Source organism: Mesoplodon bidens, assembly GCF_964165515.1.
Source record: "Mesoplodon bidens genome assembly, chromosome: 20".
Taxonomy (NCBI): domain Eukaryota; kingdom Metazoa; phylum Chordata; class Mammalia; order Artiodactyla; family Ziphiidae; genus Mesoplodon; species Mesoplodon bidens.
This window is the reverse complement of record NC_138181.1, coordinates 10,944,027-10,961,568: the sequence shown is the minus strand read 5'-3', so window position 1 is coordinate 10,961,568 and position 17,542 is coordinate 10,944,027. Positions and strand designations below refer to the sequence as shown.

The window sequence follows — 17,542 nt, the reverse complement described above, 5'->3', positions numbered from 1 at the left end:
TTGGTATGACATCATGAGGAACTCTATAGATCTGATCCCTAGTGAAACTGATGAAAATAAGTAAATGACAATTTAAATCCCCCAGAAGTGGACATAAGGACAAATAGTCCTGAGAGAAAATAAGTAAATAGCCATACAAGAAAATATGAAAAATTCAGTAAGAAAAATGAGAAACAAAATCAAACTAAAGACATTTCCATATAAATGAAAACTTTGAGAATTTGTTGTTAATTGTCCTGCCTTACAAGTAATACTTAAGGAAATTCTTCAGGTTGAAAGTAAGCAATCTCAGATAGTGATTCAAATCCACATAAACATCCAAAGAGAGCTCATACAGGTTATTATGTAATTTAAAAACATAATATAAATGCGTATTTCCGCCTTTTTTCTCTTAACTGATTTAAAAATCAATTGAGTAAAATAATCTGAATAGGGCATATTATTGGGGCCAGGAAATATATTTGCCAATAACAGCATATAGGAGGTGAGTGGAAACAAAGAGGTACTGTGTTAAGGAAATGACTGCAGATAGTAAAGTAATTATAACAATGTACTGTTGGGTTTGTAACATTAATAAATGTAATATGTACAACAATAATACCATAAACGTGAAGGAAGTAGAGTTTTATAGGAGCAATGTTTCTATATATCACTGGAATTAAGGTAATATAAATCTAAATCTGCATCTGATAAGTTAAAATGTGTAAGGTAAGCCCTAGGGAAATCACTAAAAACTCAAAATACTGAAAAATCATTAAGGAAATTTAAATTCTTCAGTAGAATATATCCACCTAACAGGGGAAAAAAACACTAAAATGAGAAAAAAGAGGAACAAAAACACATGAGACACATACAAAACAAAAAGTAAAAAGCAGGTGCAAATACAACTATATCAATAATAGCATTAAGTGTGATTGAATTAAACAATCCAATAAAAAGCAGATTGTCAGACAATGTGAAAAGACTACTATAAACTGTTGAAAGACAACATGCTTTAAGTTCAAAGACACAGACTCAAATTAAAGGAATGAAAAAAGATTATCATGTAACTAGCAACCACGAGAAAACTGGATTGACTATATTTATATCAGACAAAGTAGACTTTGAAAGAAAAAAATGTTACTAGAAATAAAGAGCAGTGTTTTATACTAATAAAAGGTTTAATGCATCAGGAAGACATAACACTTGAAAACATAGGTACCAAATATCAGAGCACCACAGTGCATAAAAAAATAAGTAGATACTAAGGGAGAAATAGAGAACTCAACACTTATAGTTGAAGACTTCTTTTCTTCTTCTCTGCCACTTTCAACGATCGGTGGAACAACTAGGCAGAAGATCAGAAAGGAAATATAAGACTTGAAAAAAAAATCATAAACTAAGTAAACCTAGCAGACATCTGTAAAATGCTCCACCAAAGAACAAGATACACATTCTTCTTAATGTGTACACAAAATATTTTCCAGGATAGACCATATGCTAATCCATTTAAAAAGTCCTCAGTTTAAAAGTATAGAAGTGGGCTTCCCTGGTGGCACAGTGGTAGAGATTCCGCCTGCCGATGCAGGGAACACGGGTTCGTGCCCCGGTCTGGGGAGATCCCACATGCCGTGGAGCGGCTGGGCCCGTGAGCCATGGCCGCTGAGCCTGTGTGTCTGGAGCCTGTGCTCTGTAATGGGAGAGGCCACAACAGTGAGAGGCCTGCATACCGCAAAAAAAAAAAAAAAAAGTATAGAAGTAATAAAAGTATGTTTTCTGCTAATAAAGGCATTTTTTTAGAAATAATTAACAGAAAACATTTGGAGAAACTCACAGACGTGGAAATTAAATATCATATCCCTAAATAACCTATGGATGAAAGAATAAATCAAATATGAAACCAGAAGATATTTAAGGAAAATGAAAATGAAGACACACCATACTAAAATGTATGGGATGCAGCTAAAGTAGTGCTTTCGATAAATTTATATATATAAAAAGCATGTATTAATAAAGAAGAAAGATCTCAAAGTAATATCCTATTCAACCACATATAACACAGGAAAAAGAAGAACACATTAAACCTAAATTAAACAAAAGAAGGGGAATAATAAAGATTAGAGTGAAATTAATAAGAACAGATAATAGAACAAATCAATGAAACCAGAAGCTGGCTCTGCGAAAAAATAACCAAAATTGACAAATCTTTATTTAGCTAGATTGACTATGAAAAGAAAAGAATCAAATTACTAAAATCAGAAATAAAAGTGGGATATTACTACCATCCTTATAGAAGGATTATTAAGGGAATGCTAAGGATAATTGTATGCCAACATTAGATGATGTAGGTAAATGGATTAAATTCCCTGAAAAACAAAAACTACCTCCCCTGTCCATGGTGCTTCTTCTAGCACCAGAACTTGTGGACTCACAGAATGCCTTATCCACTGCCATGGCTTCTGCACAGTGTTGTGTCTCATACAGAAACTTATTTCTCAGCAAATTAAGGGCAGCAATTGGTTTATGTACATGTCTTACCATATACTCTGTCATCTGGAAGCAGCTGGCCTAATTGAAAGGTAGACCAGGTTACTGAATACTCATTTACCATAGTAGTTGGGAGACATTACTCTGAAAGGCTGGGGTTATGTTTGAATCAAGACTATTATATGGCATGGTTTTCTGAGAACCACAATACATAGGTCCAGGAAGTAAGGTGTTGAAATGGGAGCGTCTCTTCCCACCATTATACCTAATAACCATTTTGTAGCATTTTGCTTTCTGTCCCAGTAACTTTTAGATTCTAGCCCCCAGAGGGGAATTTGTTCACCTGGGGACACAATAAAATTCCACTAATTTGGAAGATGAAACTTCCAACTGGATGTTTCAAGCTCCTTTTGCCACTGCACAAACAGGCTAACCCAGTGGCTGGAGTGACTGACTCTGAACACAATAGGGAAATTTGTTGCTTAAAGAAGTGCTGTGTCTTGAACCCACCTGAGTATAATAGTAACCAAAATAAAATATGATTAAGGATGCAAACCCTTTGGGAGTGAAGATTTGTGCTATTCTGCTAGGTAAATATCCGTAACAAGCTCAGGTTCTGGTTGAGAGCAATGGAAATGGGGAGCAGGTAGTGGGAAAAAGAAGTCATACATGGCAATCATGACTTATTACAGAAATGAAGACTATAGTAGCTTTAGATATTTTTCTCTTGGCTTGTCATATGCATATGTATCTTTATTTGTATGTGCTAACCATTTTCTTCTTTTTCCCTCTTCCTGTTATTAGTTTACATGCAAGTGGTTGGAGGTTAACTTTACAAGTTAATTTAACCTCATGTTAACATAGTATTCAGTTGGACTGTGACTAAATTTGTGGAGAACTTAATATAGCTTAGCAATGGACACAGTGACTCGTGACTGTGTGTCTCATCATTTTGAGGGAAGAATGAGAATTTCTTTACTTGGGAGAAGGTTGGCTGAATCTTGCTAAATAGAAATGTAGGGTGATTTTGTTGTTTTTCCAGAGTTCAAATGTGTATAAAAGAGTGCATACAGAAACTAAGTAGTCAAAGTTGTAGGCTCTGTCAATTATTGATGTATTGCTACTCAGCTTCAAACTAACCTTTTGCCTGCTTTGTGCAAATGAATATGAGCCTCTTAATTATTTTTTCCTTTGCCAGGTGGCACTGAAGCTTTGCTAGTAAAGGGTACTTGAGAGCATGGGAACAGAGCTTTGTTATTTGGTTCCACTGTGCTAGCTTGGTAGGCTCCTGCAGAGGGTACAGCTTTTTGCAAAGCCAGGATCCCTCATTGCTTGGAGATTCTCTAGTACCCAGATCCTTCAGTGCATGGTGGTCTCTAGCACCCATCAGCCAGTAGTATCCTCCCATCATCTAGGCCCCTCTCCTTCCGTAGCAAAGTGACTTTGGTGAGACATCTTATGAACAGCTTTCCTGGCTACCCAAAGGACAGATTTCCAGAGGGTTCTAAAGAGAAATTTTACAGCAAGATCTCTTGGTACAGCACCACAGTGACTTGTCCTATTTGAAGATCCATGGTCGTGCCACTTTTAACAATCTCAACTCTGGGGCAAGGAAACTGTCTTCTTTATCCCAGTCCCAGGGTTGCTGGCTGCTTCTTGTATCTGATATTCCTACGACCTTTAGAGTTCTGTTTACTTCTTATTTTTGTACTCTAATCCTTGTTACAATTAATAATTCTTTACATTAAACTTTCCATGTGTAAATTACTGCGTGGTATCTTTAGACATAGACTAAAACAGTATCTTATATTTTTAAAATATTTCATTGACTTTTCATCGTATTTGTACATTTTCACTGTGGTCCCATATACAGGTTCATCTGTATAAATTATACTTTATATAATCAAGGTAAAATACCTCTTCCTTTCCACCACATTTCATCCACTTCCTTCCAAATGTGGTTTGTATTATCCAGATTGATAATGTATTTAATTCTTCAGAACCATCAGTAAATTATATCAACCTTATATATAAGTTGATTGGAAAAGTTGGAAATTAATAAGTAAATCATTTTTAGGTCAGCATAGGATAAAATTTTGAGACGGAGGAGTCAAAAGTTTATTATTATTATATAATTTCTTTCTCCAGTTTTTTTCTTATTTTTATCATTGTCATTTTTTGCACTATTTTCCTTTATTATATCTTGTTCATTCTTCTATTAGCACTCAAAAAAGAATGTGTGTAAACTCAGCAACAGTAAGAATGTTGCTGTTGTGTGTGGTCACCTGCAAATGTTGATGAGATCAAGTTGATAGTTCTGCTCAAGGCATCAATATATTTGCTGAGTTTCTTTCTACTTCATCTATCAATTACTGAGAGAGAAATGTTTAAATCTTCAATAATAATAATAATTTACCTATTTCTTTTTTCATTTCTGTCAATTTCTGCCTCTTATAATTTGAAGTCTATTTTTATGTGCATACACATTTTGGATTGTTATGCCATCTGGTAATTTTACTTTTTGACCATTATGAGTATCTCTCTGTCCTGGAGAGATCATAAAGTAAACTGCAGATACTAGGAACAAACTCTTTCTGTGTCTAACTGGTTGCTTTGTTTTCGTATAGATACATCTTTAGATAGAAAGATAACATAACTTTTAGGGATGAAAATCATTTGTGGAATTTATGAAAAATAGATTTATATGCTTCTAACCAAATTTAATAAACTTTCCTGGATTTTCCTACACTGAAGATAGGCTTGCAGCTTTGGCAAACATGGCATTTGAGGCCAGCACTCAATAACTTATTACATCCAGGTTATAAATAAAACATCTTTGCTTTTTCTTTTGAATTATACATCTGTCTCTCATGATTACCTCCTGGGAGGTAGGAAGTAGAGTTAGGTGTTAGGTATGGCAGAATTACATAAAATTCAGGTGCGGGATATTGCGGCCCTGTGCATCTCGTTGTCTCGTTGTTTTAACTCTGTTTCTCTCTGTCTCTTTTTCACCACACTCACACACAAAAAATGCCACACACACACATATATTGTGTGTGTATACATAAGTATGTCTATAATATTATGTATATATGCACGTGTGTATATAACATAAAACTTTTTGACAGTATGCATTATTTATATATTTGTATAGAGAACTCCATAGATGATTCACATGTATTTGCCTACTCTGTTAGGCAAAATTTAAAGAACTCACCATACCTATTATTTCTCCTGTTAAGAGCTTAGTATCTATAAAAATGCTTTCATTTCAAAGTAGTTGTTAATTCGCTACGTAGAATGCAAATTAAAAAAAACAGGAATTGGTAAGGCAGGGCAAATGTAAAAAGCAAAACAGTATTTCAGGCATGGGTATTCCTTGAAATTCTATGCTCACTTCTCTATTATATTTACAAAAAATGGCAAACTTTATTAAATGAAGCTCCAAGTATTCCAAGTAGATGAAAATTTAATATATTCCTAAATGTGCATGAAATTTAATGTGTATTTATTTGGTCCCTGAACGTACTTCAGACAAGTCTTTGGATTTTCCTTTTCTTCCTAGATTTAGCTTTCCTGATTTAAGTCATGTTTTTTCATTTTAAGTATTTCGCTCCATATTCAACCCTTTTGCTACAGGTACATAAACACATACATGTGCATCATCATGAAATAATAGCTTAAATGCATCACTATCATTTGTGGTTTTGTTAATCATCTGTGTCACAAAGCTAATTCAAGACACATCATCAAAGGAAATGGTTACATTCATGCCAAAACAAAACATACCTCCAGCCTGTTATACTCTAGAGACATGTGGACCCTAAGTAAAACAGTCACAGAAACTCACATAACAAAGGTAAAACAGACAATAAAAATCATACCTGAAACTGTTGTTCAAGAGGTTTCATACTTCCTGTGCTATTATAACCATAAACCCTAAAATTTTGAGGTAAGAAAACTCTGTAAAATAAAGATAAAAGTATTTAATGGAAAATTTGTTTCCTAGATTTTATTTTGAAAAGGTATTTCTTTTATTATCCTTATTATAGATAGGTAGGGAGAGGAGAGAGAGAGAGAGAGCACACGTGAGGGAGAGATTCTTTGAGTACATGGATTTAGTTTTAATTTTGCTCAAAAAATTCTAGTCTTCAGACCTCTCCTCACTCACCTTACTGTCACACTGTCCTCCTTCCTGTTTTTTAAACACAACAGGCAAACTTTTGTCTCAGGGTATTTGCACTAGCTGTTGCCCCTTCCTGGGATGTTCTTCAACATGGCTCATTGTCTCAACTACTTCAAGTCCTTGCTATATATCCACATCTCACTGAGGCTTCTCTTGACAAGTTTATAAAAATTTGCAACTTTCTCAATTATTAAAGCATAGGATTTCCAAATGACACTTCTTAGTTTGTTCTATATTTTTGCTTAAGCATTTATCACTTTCTAACATTCTTCCTAATCCATTATTTATCATACCATTATTAGTCTCATCTGATAACAATATAAAATTTATATCCATTTTGTTTACTAATGCATCTCAAGCTCTTAGAAGAATACCTGGAAAATAACAAATGGTCAATAAGTATTGAACTAATATGAAATGAATTCAACAGATCAGGTGGAGATCTCACATTAAAATACATTGTTTGTAATATGGGAAGAATATGCTTAAAAGGCTCTATAAAGAGAAAGGGTGAGTGTAGGTATCTCATTTTCATTTTTCCAATTAGTATAGTATAAAGATTTGTGACAGCCATGGCAGTCTGGATTTGTGAAAGCAAAAGGTCAAAGAGCCAAACTGCTGACAAACAGAGCAAAACTTTTTTTATTCTTGTAACAAAAAAAGAAAATAACACACAGTGGGGTGGAGCTCCAGGGAACACACAGATTCTGGGTTGAAAGTCCCATAAAGAGACTTAGCTAGTGATATACAAGCACTGTTTTTTTGGCAAAGAAAGAAGTCAAATATCCATGCTTGGCCCAGGGAGAAAGCTATTATTGGGGAGCCTAGAAACAAGCAGAACTTTTGGTGGCTGTGCAGTCCTGGAATAAAAATATGAATATTTAAGTTGCATCAGATTCATAGCTTCTTTCCCTGTAAAATCATCTGCTAAATTTTGAAGTTGCATAGAGTAGCCAAGGAGCTAAACTTAAAAATCTCTGAAAATAAGAGTAAAGTTTTTTCAAAATTGATGATATAGACTCAGTAAGTCCTATCTTATTTGAGCATGATAAAAGCAAAGAAAAATCATCCATAAAATTAGTTTTAAAGACTGATGAAAACCAAAATAAAACCTTCAAAGTATCAAGAAGAAAACGAAGATGTTCCCTTCAAAGAACAGCAATAAGACTGATAGCTTAAGTTGTCAATAGAAAGGAGGAAAGCCAGAAGGGAATAATGCTTTTAAAGGACAAAAGTCATTTTTAAAAGGTCGTCCTAGCATTTATTCCAGCAAAAAAGTTCTTAAGAGTAAGGTTAATATTTAACACTGAATACAAATTAATCAAAAACAAGCAGACCAACAATAGAAATATAGAGAATTCCTGAAACGTATAGAAATTAACTGCAGATAGAAACAAACGCAGGAAAAAATGAGGAGCAACAGAATGGGTAAATTTATGCTTAATTATAAAGGGATATTGACTATACAAAAAATAATAGTCATATCTCACTGGGGTTTAAAAGCATACAGGAAAAATAATGAAAAGGTAGAAGGTAAGTGAAATTAAAAGGTTTGAAGATCTAACAATGTATGATAACTGGTAAAATAACAATGTATATTAGATTTAATAATTCAGGGATTAATACGATAATCTAGAGAAAATACTAAAAGAATAGTAAAAAGTTGTATAACAAAGAATTTAATTGAGGGAAAATGGTATAATATAAAATAATAGATTCATTAAAATGGAGACTATGAAAGAAAAAGAATATAAAATAAAAGGTACAAAGAAAAAAGGTGACTTCAGACATTATATGGAAAATTAAAGGATCAAGAAAAACAAGGACATCCTAAAATTGTTGAACAAGGCTGGGTAACAAGACCTAGTACAGTATTTAATACAGTGTGATATCTGTTCAGATAAATAGGGCTCAGGAGTAAACATATAAAATAAGAGAAAATAGTCCAGAAAGATATCCCACTCATAAACAGTCATTTGATTTATTACATACATTTCATTACAGTGCAATGAGGAAAGTATTTTTTTTTCCAATAGCATGTGTTGGATCCATTGGATGCTAATATGATAAAATATTTGAATCTTGATCCCCATGCTTATGAAACACACAAACATCAATTCTGGATGAACCCTAGAGTTGAATATGAAAGTGAAAACAATAAAACCTATTAGAAAAAAATGGCAGCTTAGATTCATGACTGTATGAAGACAATGATTTTTTTTAAATATGAAAAGAATAATAGCTACAAAGAAAATAATAATTTGGACTACATTAAAAGAATTTCAGATTCAGTAAAAAAATATCCAGACTGAATAAAAAATTGAAAGGCAATGACAGGAAAAATTCCTCCAAAAGTACTCTGTAGATTCAATGAAGTCACAATCAATATCTATGGATATATCTTTGTGGAAGAGTATACTATAAAATAAATGAAAATGAAAAGTAGTAAGAAAAGCCAGAACATTCTTGATGAAGAAAAGGATGGAAAGACCTTATCTTTAAGCTATCAAGATTTATAATAAAGAGACAAATTGACCAAAACTTTTAATAAAGGACCCATTTTAAAAACGACCATTACTGTTTTGATTTTTCCTTATTCCCAAATATGGTGTGCTTATTTTTTCCCCGATTTCCTTAGCTGGCATGGGATTGAGTTTGGCTAATTACAGTTGTATTCTAAGTCCTTAATACATTCTGATATGTAAACTAATTTAAAGAATCACTGTTCTTTCCACTCAAAAATCCACTATGCTCTTTCAAATATAGTTGAATGTAAGAGAACTCAAAAACAAGTCGTATTTATGTCTTGATAAAAATAGAAAAATATCAAAATTCATCCTCCATGAAACCACATAAATAGTCAAATAGAAATCTGATGCTGCTGGGAAGGAAAAAGATGGGAGCATATATATGGATTCAGGTCCTAGATATTTATTATATAGGCTTAAAATGTTTTTCTTAAGCGTAAAATAGGAGACAAATAGTAAGCAACTAGAAATATTTACAAATGCAAAATAGTTACTTTCTGGATAAATATGCACAATAATTATAAATAGAACAAAGACAGGTAATAAAATAATGTAGGTCACCTACTTTTGCATTAGGTTCACAGTGTACGTTTTCCCTTCAATTACAATGTTGTAGGACACCTGGCAGGAGAGTATATTAAAAGAGCAAAGAAAAGTGAGAAGAATGTTAAAAAGAAAAACTATCATTTTATATTAACAATAATAATATTCTAAAGCACACTAATACAATAAAAAAAGAGGAAAATTTATAATTTAATATTGATTTATTCCAATGTAATCAGATATTTAAATATTTGCTTTCATAATAAAGATAGATGGAAGAATATAATTGGTACCGTTTCTTATTAATTTTAACACTTATGCAATAAGATAGACCCTGAAATATTGTTGACTTGCATCCAATAATTGTGTTAGCTTAATATTGAGGCCATTGCAAAATATATGCTTAAAATGGAAGAGTATAACTAAATTACCGAATAGAAAATTTATATAGTATAGCAAAGAATTAACAAAACAGAATGTTTAATATTTGTAGATTTTATAAAATTTATTCCAAGTTTGGATGCAATTCTCATGGATTTTATTAAGAAAGAATGTCTACAAATGGAAAATTTAGTCTTCATAGATCAGTTTGAGGAGCCTTGACCTCTTTCCATTATTGGGCCTTCCAATCCATGAGCATAGGATCTACTCAATTTATATAGATCTTTACCTCCTCTCATCTGGTTTTGTTGTCTTCAGTGAGGAGGTTTTGCTTTCCTTTGTTACATTTATTTAGACTTTGATTTTTATGTAGTGTAAATTATATCTTTAAAATTTATTTTAAGTTTTAAAATGTTTAAAGTTTATTTAAATTTGATAGGGTTAAGAGGTTTATTTTATAGGATTAACAAAGTTAAGTTACATTCTTCTATTGCTAAGTTATTTTATCATATATGGTACTGAACTTTGAACAATAGTTTTACTGCTCCTATTGCTATATGTATATTCATTTCCTCATATAATTCTAAAAAGTAGTTAATTCATTGATATTCTAAGATTCAATCATCTTAACAATTTAGATGTAAATTGCATTTTGCCATTGGCCATTTCTTTTTTTTTTCTTTTTTTTAATTGAAGTACAGTTGACTTAGAATGTTGTGTTAGTTTCTGGTGTACAGCAAAGTGATTCAGTTATACATACCTAGGTATACTCTTTTTCATATTCTCTTTTATTATGGGTTATTATAAGATATTGAATGTAATTCTCTGTGCTACACCTTCTTGTTTATTTTATATACAGTAGTTTGTATCTGCTAATCTCAAACTCCTAATTTATAACCCCCTTTTCCCCTTAGGTAACCGTAAGTTTGTTTTCTATGTCTGTGAGTCTGGTTCCCTTTTGTAAATAAGTTCATTTGTATCATTTTTTAGATTCCACAGATAAGTGATATCATGTGATATTTGTCTTTGTCTGTCTGACTTACATCATTTAGTATGATAACCTCTAGGTCCATCCATGTTGCTGCAGTTGGCATTATTTCATTATTTTTTATGGCTGAGTAGTATTGCATTGTATATATAAACCACATCTTCTTTATCCATTCATCTGTTGATGCACATTTAAGTTGCTTCCTTGTCTTGGCTATTGTAAATAGTGCTGCTCTGAACATTGGGGTGCAGGTATCTTTTCGATTAGAGTTTTTGTCTTTTCCAGATATATGCCCAAGAATGGGATTGCTGGATCATATGGTAACACTGTTTTTAGTTGTTTAAGGAACTTCCATACTATTCTCTACAGTGGCTGCCCCAATATACATTCCCACAAACAGTGTAGAAGGATTCCCTTTTCCCCATACCCTCTCCAGCATTTATTGTTTGTGGACTTTTTAATGATGGCCATTTTGACTGGAATGAAGTGATACCTCATTGCAGTTTTGATTTGCATTTCTCTAATAATTAGCAATGTCGAGCATCTTTTCTTGTGCCTGTTGGCCATCTCTATGTCTTCTTTGGAGAAATGTCTATTTCAGTCTTCTGCCCATATTTAGACTCTACACAAAAACTACTAGAACTGACAAACAAATTCAGTAAGGTAGCAGAATACAAGATTAACACACATAAATCTTTTGCATTTCTTTACACCAACAATGAAATATCAGGAAGGGAATGTTAAAAAAAAAAAAAACCTTCTAAAATCAGATCCAAAAAAGTACTTAAGAATAAACCTAACAAAGGAGGTGAAAACTTATATTCTGAGAACTAACTATAAAACATTGATAAAGGAAATTAAAGATGATTTAAAGAAATGGAAAGCTATCCCATGCTCTTGGATTGGAAGAATAATATTATTAAAATGACCATACCACTCTAAGTAATCTACAGATTTAATGCGACCCCTATCAAATTACCCATGACATTTTTCACAGAAGTAGAACAAATAACCCTGTAATTTATATGGAATCACAAAAGACTCAGAATTGCCAAAGTAATCCTGAGGAAAAAGAACAAAGCAGGAGGCATAAACTTCCCAGACTTCAGACAATACTACAAAGCTACAGTAATCAAAACAGTGTGGGGCTTCCCTGGTGGTGCAGTGGTTGAGTCCGCTTGCCAATGCAGGGGACACGCGTTCGTGCCCCGGTCCGGGAAGATCCCACATGCCGCAGAGCAGCTAGGCCCATGAGCCATGGCCACTGAGCCTGCGTGTCCGGAGCCTGTGCTCCCCAATGGGAGAGGCCACAACAGTGAGAGGCCCGTGTACCGCAAAAAAAAAAACAAAAAACAAAAAAAAAACAACAGTGTGGTATTGGCATAAAAAAAGACATATGGATCAATGGAACAGAATAGAGAGCCCAGAAATAAACCTACACACCTATGGTCAATTAATCTTTGATAAAGGAGGCAAGAATATACAATGGATAAAAGATAGTCTCTTTGGCAAGTGGTATTGGGAAAGTTGGACAGCCACATGTAAATCAATGAAGTTAGAACACTCCCTCACACCATACACAAAAATAAACTGAAAATATCTTAAAGACTTAGATATAAGACATGACACCATAAAACACTTAGAAGAGAACATAGGTAAAACATTCTCTGACATAAAACATAGCAATGATTTCTTAGGTCAGTCTCCCGAGGCAATAGAAATAAAAGTAAAAATAAACAAATGGGACCTAATCAAACTTATAAGCTTTTGTACCACAGAAGAAACCATAAACAAAAGACAACCAACTAACTGGGAGCAAATATTTGCAAATGATGTGACCAACAAGGGCTTAATTTCCAAAATATATAAACAACTCATACAACTCAATAACAAAAAAACAAACAAGCCATTGGTCATTTCTTAATACTTTCTTATATTAGATTTTCTCATATTTCTTATGTTTGCCACATATACTCATGAATTAATTCAGTCCCAAATTTTCTTTCTTATATTACCCTTCTTTGTTTTTGGTGTCAAGGTAATATTGCCTTTATGTATTCAGCAGTATTAACTCTTTTTCTTCTTGCTGGCTGAGTTTTTATGAGTTTTAAATATGTCTTTCTTAAATGTTTGGTTGTATTTATTTGTAAAATAATTTAGCTTTTGACTTAGTTTTAATGGTTGTTTCTGTATTTTTGAGGAGGAAGAAAGAGACATTTATATTCAGATTCAAAGTTTTTAAAGTGTTGGGCATTTTCATCTTTCGCTATATCCCAGGAGTTTGTTTTTCTATGAAACTGCTTATCTCCTCAAGGTTTTTTGAATTTGTTGACACATTTATTCATTGTATTATTCATTTGTTAAATTTCTGCCCTATGTATCACTATATCCACTTTTTTCATCCCTATTGAAATCTTTCATACTTTTATTTGTGTTGCCTTACAGACAACTTGTGCCTGATAAAATATGGCTGCATATACTAACTTTACTATTTGCTTTGTATAATTTTTCTTATTTTTGTGCTAGACCTTTCTATTCCCTTGTGATTTAGGTGTTTCTCTTGTGGTATATATTTTTAAATTCCATTTGAAATATATGTAATTTCTGATAAATTTAATCAATCAAAATTTTTAAGTTTTATTTAAATTTTAATTTCCTATTATACCAAGATGTATATATGCTTTATATTCTTTTATTTGTTAGTTACAATTGTATATTCAATTTGTTTTGTTTTGAGGTATACATATTCATAGTTTTTCATCAATTCCAGCTTTTATGTTATTCTTTGTCCCAGTTTCAATTTCTAACTGCTGAAGTACATTATTAAATTATTTTCTTCTCTTGTAATCTGAAAAGTGTTAATGTACTCTAATTTTTATTTATTCTGTGTTGTGATACCTGATCTCAGTTCATCTATGTTTAATATAACCTCTTCTCCAGATTTTTTTCTCTCTTTTCCAGGAATTCTAATTGTTCTGTACTTAAGCCTCTAATTCTCTCCTCTTTTTCCTTGAGCTGTTTATATGTTGCATCTGTTTAGTTTTTTCATCTGTCTCTGGCTACTGTTAATTCTTGATTTTACTCTCATACTATATTTTTCATGTACAGAAGTTCCATTCAGTTATTTTTAAAACCTCCTAGTCTTTTTAAGTTGAATATTCTCTTGTGGTATATTCTTTATTAATTATAATAATTATAAACTTTTCATATTATGTTTGTTGCATTTGTTAAGTCGGTAGGTACAATAGCCTGATCAGTTCAAAAAATACTATTAATCCTTTATTATGTATCCAGCACTGTTCTAGGAACTGGAGTTAGAGACATTAACAAAATAGTCAAAATTTTTCCCTCATGAATTTGACAGTTGAGGACAGAAGATTTTTTTTTTTTTTTTTTACTTCTCTTATGAGAATTACTGTCATAGTATCTGGTGAAACCTGGTTGAAGATATTTCCCTCTAAGTAGATTCTGTGTACATTTTCTAATATGACCAAGTAATTCCATAGATTTTTCCATTAAAAAAATAAAATACTCTTAAAATGCTGTTAAATGTCTCACCTCTTTTTTTCTATTTAAATGATTTAAAGTTTTCATAAATATTCATTCCCTTATAAATTATATATTGAAAATTTTAAGCTTGTGATATCTGTATTAGTGTGACAACTAGGTAGCTGAAAGGGAAATATTTGCATTCAAATTATCTAAACATTTACTACCAATCAAAAAGAAAATTAAGGTGTGCTGTTTTAAAAAAACACTTCACTTCTTTAGAAATGATTCTAGAAATTAGTAAAAAAGATAAGAAACTTTCTAATTAATTCAAAGAATAAAAAAGAGAAAACTAATACCTGAACCAAGATACACTAAGATGGCATAAAAAGAATTCTTAATGATTAACATATTTGCAATCAAGACATAAAAATTATTCATACAACACTTCATTAAATCAAATGATTGCCATCCCCTATAGGGATGCCATAGGCTTACTTAACAACTACTAAAAATCCTCCAAATATTGTATGGTGAATGAGTGACAAGAGACTCTAAATGGATCAGGTCAGGTATTATTCAGACACTCAAGAGGGAAAGAGATTTAGAAGATGGGCCTTGGAGCTTTGATAATAAGCATCACTACACCATACTTCCATGAAACATTGTTAATCTTGGTTCATTTTCAAAAGGGCTCTTCCATTTAAGAAAAATTGGGTATAAATATAAAATTCAGAAAGTGTGTAGAGATGAAAAACACCAGGTTTACTTATTAGGAACAAAATATTCACATGCTTTTTAGTTTGTGAAAAATGTTAGGGCTTAATTACGTATGTTTCAACTCCTCCACTTGACGTTGACCGTATTTTCTCTGGAACTGTAATTTGCACACGTAGTCTTTCTGAATCTGCAAGGTGCAAAATGTTTTATAGGGGCAACACTCACCACCTCATAGCTTCCTACATTATTTCCTCATCTAAATCCATAATATTCTATATGCCATCCCTCATTTTTACTCTCTTTTCAAATACCCTCACCTCAATACCCACTTCTTTCTAGAATTACAAATCTTTTAAAGAGAAACAGGTATACTGCTTTAGAAATATTGCCCTGTGGGCAGGTTCTGGTAACCCTGAGGTAATAGGCCCAAGTGCTCTCAGAACAAATAAAGTCAGGTCCTTTGGACCTTCCAACTACAGAAGCCAGATATCAGAAATGCAGAGCAGTGTATGAAACTCTAATCTTAAGGGATCTACTCAAGCCATGGCATCTCCCATCTTTACTACGGTCCCAAGAAGAGTGGGAAAGACCCTCGGAACCAAAGTGGATTTTGATTGGGTAAGGTGGCAATGTGGGAGTGGATTCGGGCTTGCACAGTTGGAGCTCTCACCAAAAAAACACGTTCAAAGGGATATACAGCCTCTCAGAGGGAAACAGAAAGGAGACCTGACATTCCCTAAAGGACAGAAGAGGGTTTAAGTACTTACTATCGTCTGTCTGAAGCCCTATGAGCCCCAGGAGCAGAAAGAGAAGGCACAGCATGGCTGGACGTCCTGGATGGCAGCCCGAATAACGGCCGTACGCTTGACTACGAAGCAGTTGGGGGCGCGAGGAGACCCCTCCTGACCGCACACACCGCAGGAGGCAGGCGGCCGGGAGAGCAGCGGAGGGTCGAGAGGCTGCCTGCTGTGCACCGTTCAACGTGGGCGACCTTGGCCCCTAAATCTATGCAGGAGGAGGCTTTGACGCCTTGTGACTCCGCTTTCCAGCTAAGAAAGTGCAGAATCACTTCCGAAAGGCAAGGCTGAAGAAACAGCTAATGAAAAGGAAGATTCATCTACACTTAAGTGAACTTTTATATTATATAAATATTTATACTACATATGTTATATATTTATGTATAAGTATATAATATATATAGGCACAGCTCAATATTCCAGTGAACAAACCAGTGTAATTAACACCTAGATTCAGATCCAGAAATAAAATATAGAACCACTAAAGCTGCCAGATTGTCCCCTGAAAAACATTACTTCTAACGCCATAGATTAGTTTTGTGTGTTTTTGAACCTATATAAATTGAGCCAATCACCATGTATTTTTTTTTTTACATCTTTATTGGAGTATAATTGCTTCACAATGGTGTGTTAGTTTCTGCTTTATAACAAAGTGAATCAGTTATACATATACATCTGTTCCCATATCCCTTCCCTCTTGCGTCTCCCTCCCTCCCACCCTCCCTATCCCACCCCTCCAGGCGGTCACAAAGCACCGATCTGATCTCCCTGTGCTATGGAGCTGCTTCCCACTAGATATCTACCTTATGTTTGGTAGTGTATATATGTCCATGCCTCTCTCTCGCTTTGTCACAGCTTACCCTTCCCCCTCCCCATATCCTCAAGTCCATTCTCAAGTAGGTCTGTGTCTTTATTCCTGTTTTACCCCTAGGTTCTTCATGGCATTTCCCCCCCCCCTTAAATTCCATATATATATGTGTTAGCATACGGTATTTGTCTTTCTCCTTCTGACTTACTTCACTCTGTATGACAGACTCTAGGTCTATCCACCTCATTACAAATAGCTCAGCTTCGTTTCTTTTTATGGCTGAGAAATATTCCATTGTATATATGTGCCACATCCTCTAGTTTTAAGTTTTTTTAACATGATGATTAGGAGATCCATCCACGTTGTGAGTAGCAATAGTTTTTTTCCCCCCTCTTGTTGCTGTATATCACACATTGAATGAATGTGTCCATCTGTTTTTCTATTTTACTATTGATTAGAACTTTGTTCATTTATAGTTGGAGCTATTAAAAAACATATTTGGCATAATACGTTCCAGGTCCATCCATGTGGTTGCAAATGGTATTATGTTTGCTGAAATAAGTCAAACAGAGAAAGACAAATACTGTTTGTTCTCACTTATATTTCAAATCTAAAAAATTAAACAAACGAATGAGT

General features: G+C 33.4%; 1 protein-coding gene across 1 annotated transcript in view; it reads right to left on the bottom strand.

Moving 5' to 3' along the window:
- The window catches only part of LOC308608110 (disintegrin and metalloproteinase domain-containing protein 2-like), a gene marked incomplete at both ends in the record, with an annotated part of 70,143 nt that extends 60,276 nt beyond the window's left edge, over nucleotides 1–9,867 (bottom strand). Inside the window, 2 exons of the mRNA XM_081220785.1 lie at nucleotides 6,351–6,429; nucleotides 9,746–9,867. Of these exons, the coding sequence (XP_081076911.1) occupies nucleotides 6,351–6,429; nucleotides 9,746–9,867 (201 nt within the window). The remainder of the gene's footprint in view (nucleotides 1–6,350; nucleotides 6,430–9,745) is intronic.
- Between the last annotated feature and the right edge of the window lie 7,675 nt (nucleotides 9,868–17,542).